The 13,872-nt window shown below is 45.0% G+C and overlaps 1 protein-coding gene across 1 annotated transcript in view; it reads right to left on the bottom strand.

The window, feature by feature from the left end:
• The window catches only part of LOC144673364 (uncharacterized), an 87,719-nt gene that overhangs the window by 49,926 nt on the left and 23,921 nt on the right, over positions 1–13,872 (bottom strand). The window contains 2 exon segments of the mRNA XM_078535249.1: positions 8,033–8,174; positions 10,130–10,708. Coding sequence (XP_078391375.1) covers positions 8,033–8,174; positions 10,130–10,708 — 721 coding nt within the window.

The following is a 13,872-nucleotide window of genomic DNA, read 5'->3' as shown; positions in this document are numbered from 1 at the left end:
GGCGGGGTCAAGGTGCAGGAAGCTGCAAGCTGGTAGGTTGAGCTGTGAACTGGGCGGAGTTGGGGTGGTTTGAGTGACAGGTCTGGGGCTATATCCGAACAGGCACAGCCACTGCTCCCCCTTTCCTCGTGGAAGTTTGACTGGAATCGTGTTGGTGAGTGTTTCTAAACTCTGTCTCACTATCCCGGGAATGGAGGTGGATTGGAGGTTGTTGTGAGTGTTGGATTATATTGTTCTTCCCGCTTCTCCCACTCCCAGTTCCAGGCTGCAGGTCCCGGTGATTCTGGATGCGGGACAGTTGTTAGTCCCGGCCCTGGTGTGGGTGCGCAAGCGCAGATGCGCGGCTTATTGTTCTGTAATAATGGCGGGTGATCGTCCTCCTGTATTTTGCTGCAGTTCTTCACCTCCTTGACTCTCCCGGCGCCATAGTTTCCACCTGCCGATTGCGGCAACCGACCTTCCAACAGGAAATTAACAACTTTTAGATAGAGCAGTTTCTGGGGCGCTTAGCATTGTGGGAACATTGCCCGCCATTACTCGTTGGCCGTCGCCGAGAGTTATCGTACAGCCTGAAGGCAGGTCAGCGACCTGAGCCCCTACTTCTGTTTCTTAATCTGTTCATGCTGACTGACCTGCTGGATATTTAAAATATTTTATGTCTTAACTTCAGTTCCAGTCTTGCAGAGATTTGCTTTCATTTTATTGTTTCATGTAGCCGAGTCTGGAAACACAGACAGACCAATTAGGAGCCGGTTTGAATTAGGGTGGGTGTTGAATGGGGGTCTTTTTTGTTGGATCAGTTTTGAGCTGGAGTGAATTGGAGGAGAAGTTGCTGGGGTTAACCCCGAGGACTTTGCAACCCAGTCGGGCCCAGCAATTTCCAGTGTGAGGCTATTAAAGGAGGTAGATCCTGGGGGAGAACAGAGTGACAAACGTCCATTCAATTTAAGAGTGTTGCTTTAGTAACAAGTATTTCTAAAGTGCCTTTTTTTCTGAGACTTTTTGTTAACTCCATTCTTGGTATTTGGTGTCACTAACAAGAGCAGCAGATATTGTCAATCCCCAGTTGTCTGTTGGTCAGGTGTTGGTGGGCCTTCTTCCTGAACCGCTGCAGTCACTGTGGTGAAGGTGTTCCAACAATGCTGTTTGGTAAGGAGTTACAGGATTTTCACTAAGCGATGATAAATGTCCAAATCAACAACAACAAGTTGCATTTATGTAGCACACTGATTAGAATAGAATGTTCCAAAGTATTTCACAGGAATATTATACCGGAATATTTAACACTGAAGCACATGAGGAGGTATTGAGGCACATGATCAACAGCTTGGTCAAAGAGGCAAGTTTTAAGGAGAGTCTTAAAGGATGAGAAAGGGAGGCCTAAATAGGGAATTCTAGAGCTTATAGCCTGAGCAGCTGAAGACACGGTCACCAATGGTGAGTCAATTAAAATCAGGGATGCTCAATCGGCCTGAATGAAATGAGTCCAGATATCTGGGAGGGATGTAGATTGGAGGATATGATAGAGATAGTGAGGAGCGTAGTCACTGAGGGATTTCAAAACAAGGATGAGAATTTGAACATTGAGGTGCTGCTTAACGAGGAGCCTATGTAGCTCAATGAGAACAGGGGCGTTGGATGAACGAGACAAAGTGCGAGTAAAGACATGGGAAGTGGAGTTTTAAATGACTCCATTGTTTCTGTGGCAGGCTAGGAAGATTCCAGTTTAGAGGTAGCAAAGTAATGGATGTGTTTCAGCAGCAGCTGAGCTGAGGCAGGAATGAAATCCGGCAAAATGACTGATGTGGAAATGGACGGCCTTAGTGGTATGTAGTCAGAAGCTCAGTTTGGGGTGAAATATGACACCAAGATTGTGAACAGTCTGGTTCGGCCTCAGAGTTGTCAGAAAGGCATTGAAGGTTGGGGAGTGGAGTTTGTAGCGAGGAATGAAAACAATGGCTTCAGTCTTCCCAAAATTTAAATGGAGGAAGTTTCTGTCCATCCAGTAATGGATGTCAGACAAATCAGGGCGGAGTGTGACTTGGAGGTGATGGTGTTCACATTCACCTGCTACCCTGGTCCTGATGGAGGTTGGAGGATAAGGGATTGGGCAATGCTGTCAAAGTTCTGGTAGAGTTGTGTAGGCCCAGACTGGCAGGCAGGTTCCCTTCCCTGAAGGACATTAGCGAACCAGTTGGGTTTTTATGATAATCCAGCAAATTTCATGGTCACTTTTTCCTAATGCCAGTCCTACACGTTGAGCTCAATTTCACACCCAGCCTTTGTGTTTTTGTGAGTTCTCTCTCACTCACCTTTGTTTGTTTTGTCCTATTTTCACAGGGTTTGCAGTCCAGAATCACAAACCCGACATCACATCAGGATCTGACAGTGTTGTCCAATTGATCGTAACCCAAATACCATCGGATTTTGAATATGGTGATTAAGAGCCCTGTTCACAGTGGGGAGAAACCGCACACATGTTCTGTGCGTGGGCGAGGCTTCAGCCGATCATCTGACCTGTTGAAACACAGTCACAATGGAGAGAATCCATGGAAATGTTGGGACTGTGGGAAGGGATTCAATGACCCATCCCAGCTGGAAATCCATCAGTGTACAAGCACTGGAGAGAAGCCATTCATATGTTCAGTGTGTGGAAAGGTATTTTCTGATTCATCCAACCGACTGAAACACCAGCGAGTTCACGCTAGGGAGAGGCCATTCACCTGCTCCGAGTGTGGGAAGGGATTCACTCAGTCATTCCACCTGCTGAGACACCAGCAAGTTCACACTAGGGAGAGACTGTTTACCTGTTCTGTGTGTAAGAAGGGATTTGCTGACTCATCCTCCCTAATGAAACATAAGCGAGTTCACACTGGGGAAAGACTGTTTACCTGCACTGTGTGTAAAAAGGGATTTGCTGATTCATCCAACCGACTGAAACACCAGCGAGTTCACACTGGGGAGAGACCATTTACCTGTTCTGATTGTGGGAAGGGATTCACTGATTCATGCACCCTGTTGAGACACCAGCGAGTTCACACTGGGGAAAGACCATTTACCTGTTCTGATTGTGGGAAGGGATTCACTGATTCATCCAGCCTGCTGAGACACCAGAGAGTTCACACTGGAGAGAGACCATTTACCTGCTCCACATGTGGAAAGGGATTTGCTGATCCATCCAACCTCCTGGAACACCAGCGAGTTCACACTGGGGAAAGACCATTCACCTGCTCCAAGTGTGGGAAGGGATTCACTCGGTCATTCCATCTACTGAGACACCAGAGAGTTCACACTGGGGAGAGGCCATTTACCTGCTCAGAGTGTGGGAAGGTATTCATACAGTTATCCAATATGCTGAGACACCAGCGGGTTCACAAGTAACTGCTGTGGTTGGATTTAGTTCCCAATGATATTCTTGTCTGAAGCATATTCATAAGAGTGTGTTTCTGCTGAGGTTAATAAACTCCAGCCCAGTTACAGATTCTGTATAAAATTGGAATAAATCAGCTTTGCGATAAACAGTGTGTTGAGTCGTTTTGATATCTCTAGCACAAGTTAGTTCCTTTTGAAAGGTTCTCCCTCTGCCCTGTCTCCTCCATCCTCAGCCCCAACGACAATTATGAGGAGCTCATGGAGCTTCTTTGTCACTAAGATTGAGACAATCCGATCAGCTGCCTCTGCTGCTTCCCTCCCTTCCACTAGCCCACCGGGACACACTGTCTCTAAGTTTCCCCCACTGTCTGAGCCGTGATCACATCTTTTTCCAGTTTCTCTCCCATCTCCTCTCATGCCCTCTGTGTGCACCACCTGCTCCATCGACCCTATTCCCACTAAACTACTGACCATCCAACTTCCCCATGTTTACCGTCATTGTCAATGGTTCTCTCTTTTCAGATACTGTTCCGCTCTCCTTTAAACCTTCCATCATTATATATGCTTAAATAAAAACAAACCCTTCACTCTTCCATCTTTGCATGCTGCTGCCCCATCTCCAGCCTCTCTTTCCTTTCAAAAATCCTTTGAATCCCTCCAATCAGGTTTCTGCCCTGCCTCAGTTCGAAAACAGTTCTTATCAAAGCCACAAGTGAGATCCTATGTGGTTGCGACACAGGTAAACTTTCTCTTCTGGTCCTTCCCGACGTGTCTCACCTTCTTGGAGAGGAGACAGCCAGACCTGTGAGGAACACCTCCGATCGGGCAGTGGGCTAAGTTTGAAAATAAACTCAAGGGCGATATCGCAGGAAAACTTGGTTGGTGAGAAGTTGCTGTTAGGGAGTGTGTTTAAATAGCTTAAAACTAGAAAAAAAAAGGATAACATTTATAAAGAGGTAGCTGCCTGGATTTCAGTAAGGAACACCAACAATAGGGAAGTAACGTTAAATCAATTCAAAGTGAAATATAGTCATAAAGTAAACCAAAGTAAGGTAAACTTAGGAGAAGTGTAGCAAAGTGAAGTTATTGTTAATTTATTCTACTCATCCTCCTTTAAGTGTAAAATGAGAAGGAAGTAAAATGGGTAACAGGAAGTAGTAGTGAGGCTACAAGGCAGGAGAAACAAAGCATAGCATTGAGTATGCTTCGAATGCAGAATTATGTTAAAAAGACAAAATTAAAGGTGCTCTACCTGAATGCGCACAGCATTCGCAATTGATGATCAAAAGACACAAATAGTAAGATATTATCGGGGTAAGATATTATTGCCATTATGGAAACATGGCTGCATGGTGACAAAAACTGGGAACTGAATATTCATGTATACTCAAAGTTTAGTAAAGACAGACAAGGAGGTGGAGTTGTGCTGAAAATAAGGGATGAGATCAGTGCATTAGTAAAGGGGATGTCAGTTTGGAAGAACAATGTGTGGAATCTGTTTTGGTGGAGCTAAGAATTAGCAAAAGGCAGCAGACATTGGTTGGAGTTGTTCATTGCCGACCAAATAGTAATGGTAATAGTAATTTATTAATCAGGAGATGATAGAAGCATTTAGCATAGGCTATACATTGATCATGGATGACTTCAATCTACATGTACACTGGGTAAACCAATTGAGCACTGATGCTGTGGAAGATGAATTTCTGGAGTATGTTGGGGATGGTTTTCTAGAGCAGTATGTTGAGGAGCCGACTCGAGGACAGGCTATTTTAGATCTAGCATTATGTAATGTAAAAGGACTAATTAATAATCTTGTTGTAAAAGAACCTTTAGGGCCGAGTGAACACAATATTATAGTATTTTACATTATGTTTGAAAATTAGGTAGTTCACTCTGAAGCAAGGGTGTTAAAGTTGAATAAAGGAAATTATGAAGGTATGAGGGACAAATTGGCTGAGATAGAACGGGAAAATACATTAAAATGTACAGAGGCAATGGATAGTCTTCAAAGAATTATTACATGGCTTACAGCACATAATCTTCCTTCAAGGTGCAAAACCTCCAAAAAGTCAGTCAACCTTGGCTGACAAAGGAAGTTAAGGATGGTATAAGATTTAAAGATAAGCTTATGAATTTGCCAGAAGTGGTAGTAAACCTGAGGATTGGGAAGCTTTTAGAATACAGCAACGGAAGACCAGGAAACTGGTAAATAAAGGGAGAATAGCATATGAATGCAATCTAGAGAAAAGATAAAAACAGACTCTAAGAGCTGCTTTAGGCAAATGTGGGTCCATTGCATGCAGAGTCGGGGAATAGAGAAATGGCAGAGAAGCTAAATGATAATTCTGAGTCTGCCTTCACCGGGGAAGATACAAGAAATCTCCCAGGTTTAGAGATCCAAGGGAGTAGGGAGAATAAGGAGTTGAAGGAAATTAATATCAGTAAGAATGGGATTGAAAGTTGATAAGTCACTGGGACCTGACATATTAATTAGCAAAATAAACCCACATGGGATAGGAGGCAATACACTGACATGGATTACGGATTGGCAAACAGGCAGAAAACAGAGAGTAGGAATAAATGGGTAATTCTCGTGTTGGTAAGATGTGATTAGTGGGGTACCGCAAGGATCAGTACTTGGGTCCCAGTTGATCACAATATATATTAACGATTTGGATGTGGGGACCAAATGTAATCCTTCCAAGTTCGCAGATGATACAAAGCTAGGTTGTGAGGTAGATGTAAAGCAGATATGCGAGGATTTGGACAGACTTAGTGAGTGGGCAAGACCATGGCAGATGGAATATATTGTGGAAAAATGCGAGGTTATCCACTTTGGTAGAAGGAACTGATGTTCAGAGTACTTCCTAAATGAAAAGAGATGAGAAAGTGTAGTTGTACAAAGGGACCTGGGTGTCCTTGTCCATAAGTCACTGAAGGCTAACCTGCAGATGCAGCAAGCTATTCGGAAGGCTCGTGGAATGTTAGCTTTTGCCACAAAAGGATTTGAGTACAGGAGTGGTGAAGTCTTGCTTTAATTGTTTAGAATCTTGTTTAGACTGCACCCGGAGTAGTGTGTGCAGTTTTGGTCACCTTGCCTCAGAAGGATATTATTGCCATAGAGAGAGTGCAGTGAAAGTTCACAGGCTTGTCCCGGGAATGGTGGGACTGTCTGATGAAGAGAGATTGGACAAACTGGGCCTGTATTCTCTAGAGTTTCGAAGAATGAGAGGTGATCTCATTGAAATCTACAAAATATTTATAAAAGTAGACAGGGTTGATGTAGGTAAGATTCTTCCACTGGCTGGGGAGTCTAGATCCAGGGGACACAATTTCAAAATAAGGGGGAAGCCACTTCGGACCGAGAAATTTCTTTACTCAGAGAGTTATGAAACTGTGGAACTCTCTACCCTAGAGGGCAGTGGAAGCTCAGTCATTGAGTATGTTTAATGTATAGAGTGGGAGATTTCTGATTAACAATAATGTAAAGGGTTATGGGGATAGTGTGGGTAAACAGTATTGAAGTGTTTGATCAGCCATGATCGTATTGAATGGCAGAGCAGGCTGGACGGGCTGAATGACCTCCCTTTGTTCCTATTCATTGTTTATGCCCAGCTTTTAGCCTATTTCCGATCTTTCTTCCCACCACCGTCCCCTCCCCCCACCCCACCCCCGCTTGGGCCATCTGCCACTTTCCAGAGTGCTTACCCTGGTCCTGCCATTATCACATTTTACTTCCTTAATGTCACCATTTGCACCTCATTTAGCCAGTACCACCACCATTAACTATTCTTTGACCTTTTGTTTATGACATCTTTCACCATCTCTCCTTTGCCTCCACCTATCGTTGGCCTTCTATCCAGCTTCACTGGTTCCACCCCCCTTCATCAGTACATATTTCACCACATCTTTACCTCTCTTTAGATCTGAAGAAGAGTCATACGGTCTCGAGACGTTATCTCTGTCTATCTCTCCACAGATGCTGTCAGACCTGCTGAGTTTTTTCAGCATTTTTTGTTTTCGTTCCCCTGTTGCTATGTCTGAGGTGGATCCCCCTCTCCCAGGCCTTGGCTTCCATGTGCTGTTCTGAATGATGACAGTATTAACCTTCTCCCTAACCTGTCCTAACCCTTCTGCCCGTTCATTTATTGAAACCAGGGATTCCACTTGTTCTAATGGTGACTTTCCTTGCCTGGCTAGTCATTCCTTGAAGTGAGCCCTTGAATTGTTTGTACATTGTTTTATCATATTCCCACGTTTCAGTAACAAATGCTGAAATGTATGCTCCACACCCACGGGGTTTCATCTGTTTAAAGTCACTAACAAAAAGGTCCAGTTTTCTCCTGGAGTTTGAGACAATCAGCTTTCAGAATGATGCAGAGTTTCAGCCAATGAGGGAGATCCGGGCTCAGCCCCGCCCATCATTCACTCTGATTGGCTGGAGGAGCAGCTGTCCGCTTTCGTTCATCCAGCCCCACCCTCTTCTCCTATTGGTCCGTAGCCGCCGTCAATCAACCGGGCATTGTGAGTTGCCAGGTGTGAGGTCAACGTCGGGGGGCGGGGTTTACAAATCCCGAGTGCGGCCCCAGAGCCGATTCTGAACCAATGATCATTCTCCACTCTCACAATCCGCCGCTTCCGGCTTCTATCCGGCACCAACCTCATAAGGAGAGCAAGAGACTCCGAGCATGCGCCATCCACCCGGACAATCCGCGGCAGATAGAGCAGTTTCTGAGGCGCATAGGATTGTGGGTAATCCGGCCGCCATTAGAAGCCGCATCTCAGTTAATCTTTGTCTGAATCTGGGAAAGCAAGAGGAAGATTCTGTTCGCATCTGTGGAAAGAAGTAAAAAACAATTAATGTTACGGACTCGAAACGTTAACAGATTTTTTCTCTCTCCACATCTATTGTTAGGCTTGCTGAGTTTTTCCAGCATTTTCTGTTTCTGTTTCAGGCTTCCAGCATCTGCAGTATTTTGCTTTTACTTTAAAGTTGTGAAGTCACCTGAGCCAAATAAGATGCACCCAAGGGTACTGGGAAAAATAAGAGTGGAAGTTACAGAGGCACTGGCCATAATATTTCACTGTGCCTTAGACTCAGGTGCTGAAGGACTGGAAAATTGCAAATGTTCCACCCTTGTTCAAAAATAGGTGTAAGGATAAGCGCAGAAACTGCAGGCCAGTTAGTTTAACTTCAGTGGTGGGAAACGTCTAGAAATTATAATATGGACGACGTTAACACTCACATGGACAAATGCAGATTAATTAAGGGAAGACACCATGGACTTCTTAAGGGGGAAGAATGTTTTACTAACTTCCTGGAGTTTTTTGAAGAGGTAACAGAGAGGGTTGATGAGGGCAATGCTGTTGATGTGGTGTACATGGACTTTCAAAAGGCATTTGGTACAGGGCTGCACAACAGACTTATAAGCAAAGTTATAGCTCATGGAATAAATGGGACAGTAGCCACATGGATACGGAATTGGCTCAGTGGAAGGAAACAGAAAGTCGCAGTTAATGGATGTTTTTCATGCTCGTGGAAGGTTTGTAATGGTGTTCGCCAGGGGTCAGTGATGGGACTCGGGCTTTTGCTGATATATATTAATGACCTAAATCTTGATGTAAAGGGAAACATTTCAAAGTTCGCAGAAGATGCAAAACGTGGAAGCATTGAGAACAGTGATGAGGACAGTGTAGAACTTCAAAAAGAAATAGACAAGTTGGTGGAATAGGGCAATCGTGTGGAAGATGAAGTTCAATGCAGAGAAATGTGAGGTGATACATCTTGGTAGAAAGAACATGAAGGGCAATATAAATTAAGGGGCACAACTCTAAACGAGTTGAAGGTGAAAGGAACCTGGGTGTATATGCCCTTAAGTCATTGAAAGTGGCAGGAGAGTCATTGAGAGTGTGTTTATTAAAATATACACTATCCTGGGTTTTATTCATAGGGGCATAGAGTACAAGAGCAAGGAGGTTATGTTGAATTTTTATAAGTCACTAGTTTGGCCTCAGGTGGTTTATCGCATCCCTTTCTGGGCACCACACTTCAGGAAGGATGTGAATGCATTGGAGAGGGCACTGTAAAGATTCGCAAGACTGGCTCCTGGGAGGAAGAACAGCGCTTAGGAAAGTGAATTGGAGAAATCAGGACTGTTTTCGTTAGAGAAAATAAAGTTTAGAGGAGATTTTATAGATGTTTTCAAGTTGGGGCTGGACAGAGCAGATAAGGAGAAACTGTTTCCACCGATCAAAGGACTGAGAACAGTTTTAAAGTGATCAGTAAAAGAATCAACAATGATATGAGGAAAAGCTTTTCATGCAGGGTCTGGTGTGCTTTTTGTGGGAGTGTGGTGGAGGCAGGTCCAATTGAAGCATTCAGGAGGGAATTAGGCTGTTATCTGAAAAGGAATAATGTTCAGGGTTACGGGGAAAAGATGGGAGAATAGAACTGGGTGAGTTGCTCATTTGGAGAGCCAGTGCAGACATGATGGTCCAAATAGCCTCCTTCAGCACCAAACCAAATCAGTGATCTGGTAAAAATTGATAATATTCAGTTAAAATAAAAATTGAATTGAATGTGTTAGAGATATCAAAACGACTCAACACACTGTGTTTAACGCAAAACTGATTTATTTGAATTATATACAGAATCTGTAAATAGGCTGGAGTTTATTAACATCAGCAGAAACACACTTCAATGAATATGCTTCAGACAAGAATATCATTGGCAACTAAATCCAACTAGAGCAGTTACTTGTGAACTCGCTGGTGTGTCAGTAGACTTGATAAGCGTACGAATCCCTTCCCACACTCGAAGCAGGTGAATGGTCTCTCCCCGGTGTGAACTCGCTGGTGTGATAAAAGTTGGAATGACTGAGTGAATCCCTTCCCACACTCGGAGCAGGTAAGTGGTCTCTCCCCAGTATGAACCCGCTGGTGTCTCAGCAGGTTGGATGAATCATTGAATCCCTTCCCACAATCGGAACAGGTAAATGGTCTCTCCCCAGTATGACCTTGCTGGTGTCTAAGTAGATGGAATGACTGAGTGAATCCCTTCCCACAATCAGAACAGGTAAATGGTCTCTCTCCAGTGTGAACTCGCTGGTGTCTCAGTCGGTTGGATGAATCAGAAAATCCCTGTTTACACACAGTGCAGGTAAACGGTCTTTCCCCAGTGTGAACTCGCTGATGCTTCAGTAGGGAGAATGAATAAGTAAATCTCTTTTTGCACACAGAGCAGGTAAATGGTCTCTCCCCAGTGTGAACTTGCTGGTGTCTCAGCAGGCTGGATGACTGAGTGAATCCCTTCCCACACTCGGAGCAGGTGAATGGCCTCTCCCCATTGTGAACTCGCTGGTGGTTGGATGAATCAGAACATGTGAGTGGCCTCTCTCCAGCGTGAGTGAGCTGATGAATTTCCAGCTGGGATGGGTAATTGAATCCCTTCCCACAGTCCCCACATTTCCATGGATTCTCTCCAGTGTGACTGCGGCTGTGGCTCGACAGGGCAGATGATTGGCTGAAGCCTCGTTCACACACAGAGCATGTGTATGGTTTCTCCCCACTGTGAACAGGGCTCTTAACTTCCATATTTAAAATTCGATGATTTGTGGGTTACGATAAATTGGGTGACACCATCAGATCCTGATGTTATGTTGGGTTTGAAATTACGGACTGCTAACCCTGTGAAAATAGTTCAAAACAGGCAAAAGGGAGTGAGAGAGAACCCACAAAAACACAAAGGCAGGGTGTGAAATTGAGCTGTATGTGTGGGGCCGGCACAAGGGAAAAGTGACCACGATAGCTGCTGCATTGTCATAAAAACTCAACTGGTTCACCAATGTCCTTCTAGGAAGGGAACCTTCCACCCAGTCTGGGCCCACTCAACTCTACCAGAACTTTGGCAGAATCTCCCAATCCCTCATCCTCCACCCCCTAGAAGGACCAGGGTAGCAGGTAAATCACCTCCAAGTCACAGACTGCCCTGACTTGCCCGACATCCAGTGCTGGATGAACAGGACTTTCCTCCATTTAAATGTTGGGAAGACTGAAGTCATTGTCTTCAGTCTCCGCTACAAACTCCACTCCCTAACCATCAATACCATCCATCTCTCTTGCAACTTACGAGGCTGAACCAGACTGTTCACAATCTTGGTGTCATATTTTCACCCCAAGCTGAGCTTCTGACTTCGTATCACAAAGACCATCTCTTTCCACCTCTGTAACTTCACTCCTTCCTCAGCCCATCTGCTGCTGAAAGTCATCAATTCCTTTGTTACCACCAAACTGGACCATTCTGAGCCAGCCACATAAACGACGGGGGTCATTTAAAATTCTGCTTCCCATGTCTTTACTCGCAGTAAGTCTCGATCATCCAACACCTCTGTGCTCATTGTGCTACAGAGGCTCTTCTTTAAGCAGCACCTCAATGTTCAAATTCTCATCCTTGTTTTCAAATCCTTCAGTGACCTTGTCCCTCACTATCTCTATCATATCCTCCAATCTCCATCCCTCCCATATATCTGGGCTCATCTAATTCAGGCCTGTTGAGCATTCCTGATTTTAATTGACTCACTATTGGTGACTGAGCCTTCAGCTGCCCGGGCCATAAGCTCTGTAATTCCCTACTTAGACATCTCTGCCTCTCTCTCTTATCCTTTCAGACTCTCTTAAAATCCTACCTCTTTGATCAGGCTATTGATCATTTGCCCTGATATCTCATCATGTGCTTCAGTGTTAAATATTCCAGTATAATATTCCAGCGATATACTTTGGAACATTTTATTCCAATCAGTGTGCTACATAAATGCAGCTTGTTGTTGTTGATTTGGACATTTATCATCGCTCAGTGAAAATCCTGTAACTCCTTACCAATCAGCATTGTGGGAGCACCTTCACCACAGTGACTGCAGCGATTCAGGAAGAAGGCCCACCAACACCTGACCAACAGACAACTGGGGATTGACAATATCTGCTGCTCTTGTTAGTGACACCCAAATACCAAGAATGGAGTTAACAAAAAAATCTCGGATAAAAGGGGACCGTAGAAATACTTGTTACTAAAACAAAACTCTTAAATTGAATGGACAGTGTGTTTGTCAATCTGATCTCCCCCAGGATCTACCTCCCTTGACAGTCTCACACCGGAAATTGCTGGGTCCAACTGGGTTGCAAACTCCTCGGGGTTAAACCCAGCAGTTTCTCCTCCATCACAAAACTGATGTAACAAAAAAAGTCCCCCATCCAACACCCACCCTAATTCAAACCGGCTCCTAATTGGCCTGTCTGTGTTTCGAGACTCGGTTCTAAAAAACAATACATGAAAGCAAAGCTCTGCAAGGCTGGATCGGAAATTAAGAGATAAAATATTTTAAATATCCAGCAGATCAGACAGTATGAACAGATAAAGAAACATAAATTGGGGCTCAGGTCCCTGACCTCCCTTCAGACTGCACGATAACTCTCGGCGACGGCCGCCGACTAATGGCGGGCAATGTTCCCACAATGCTAAGCGCCCCAGAAACCGCTCTAACTAAAAGTTGTTAATTTCCTGATCGAAGGTCGATTACCGCAATCGGCAGGTAGCAACTATGGCGCCGGGAGAGTCAAGGAGGTGAAGAACTGCAGCAAAATACAGGAGGACAATCAGTCGCCATTATTACAGAACAAGAAGCCGCGCATCTGCGCTTGCGCACCCACACCAGGGCCGGGACTAACAACTGTCCCGCATCCAGAATCACCGGGACCTGCAGCCTGGAACTGGGAGTGGGAGAAGCGGGAAGAATGAGGAAAAACAATATAATCCAACACTCACAACAACCTCCAATCCACCTCCAATCCCGGGATAGTGAGACAGAGTTTAGAAACACTCACCAACACGATTCCAGTCAAACTTCCACGAGGAGAGGGGGAGCAGTGACTGTGCCTGCTCTGATATAGCACCAGACCTGTCACTCAAACCCCCAACTCCGCCCAGTTCACAGCTCAACCTACCAGCTTGCAGCCTCCTTGACCCCGCCCGGCCCAGGTGTGGGACAGTCCAAGGTGAGTCATTTGTGTTATCAGGACAGTGGGGGAGGGGTGAGCTCCAGCACTGTGCTGTGTCCCAAATGGTTCCATCACCCCCTCCCCCAGGGCCCACTAAACACTGAATGCAGACGGCTGATGGACCTTGGGGATCCTCACTGGCCTGCACAGGTACATTATGCTGCTCCCCACCCCCGATACACTCTGTAAACAAGTTGTTTTTCTTTTTTTCTGCTGCCCCTTCACGTAAACATCTTGTTTCATACAAGTTTTGTTTGAGACTTGTTCAGGGCTATGGGGCAAAGGCAGGGACGTGGCATTGGGTAAATTGTCCCTTCAGAGGCCTAATACAGACACGACTGGCCGAATGGCCTCCTTTTGCTGCAACCATTCTATGATTCTCTGACTTGTCTCCATCCCGCTGCTCCACTCAAAGTGATTCCCACCTTCTGCTTTTGTCCCTGGATCCCT

This window comes from Cetorhinus maximus, unplaced genomic scaffold, assembly GCF_964194155.1.
Source record: "Cetorhinus maximus unplaced genomic scaffold, sCetMax3.hap1.1 HAP1_SCAFFOLD_353, whole genome shotgun sequence".
Taxonomy (NCBI): Eukaryota; Metazoa; Chordata; class Chondrichthyes; order Lamniformes; family Cetorhinidae; genus Cetorhinus; species Cetorhinus maximus.
The sequence above is the reverse complement of the archived record's forward strand: the minus strand, read 5'-3'. Positions and strand labels throughout refer to the sequence as shown.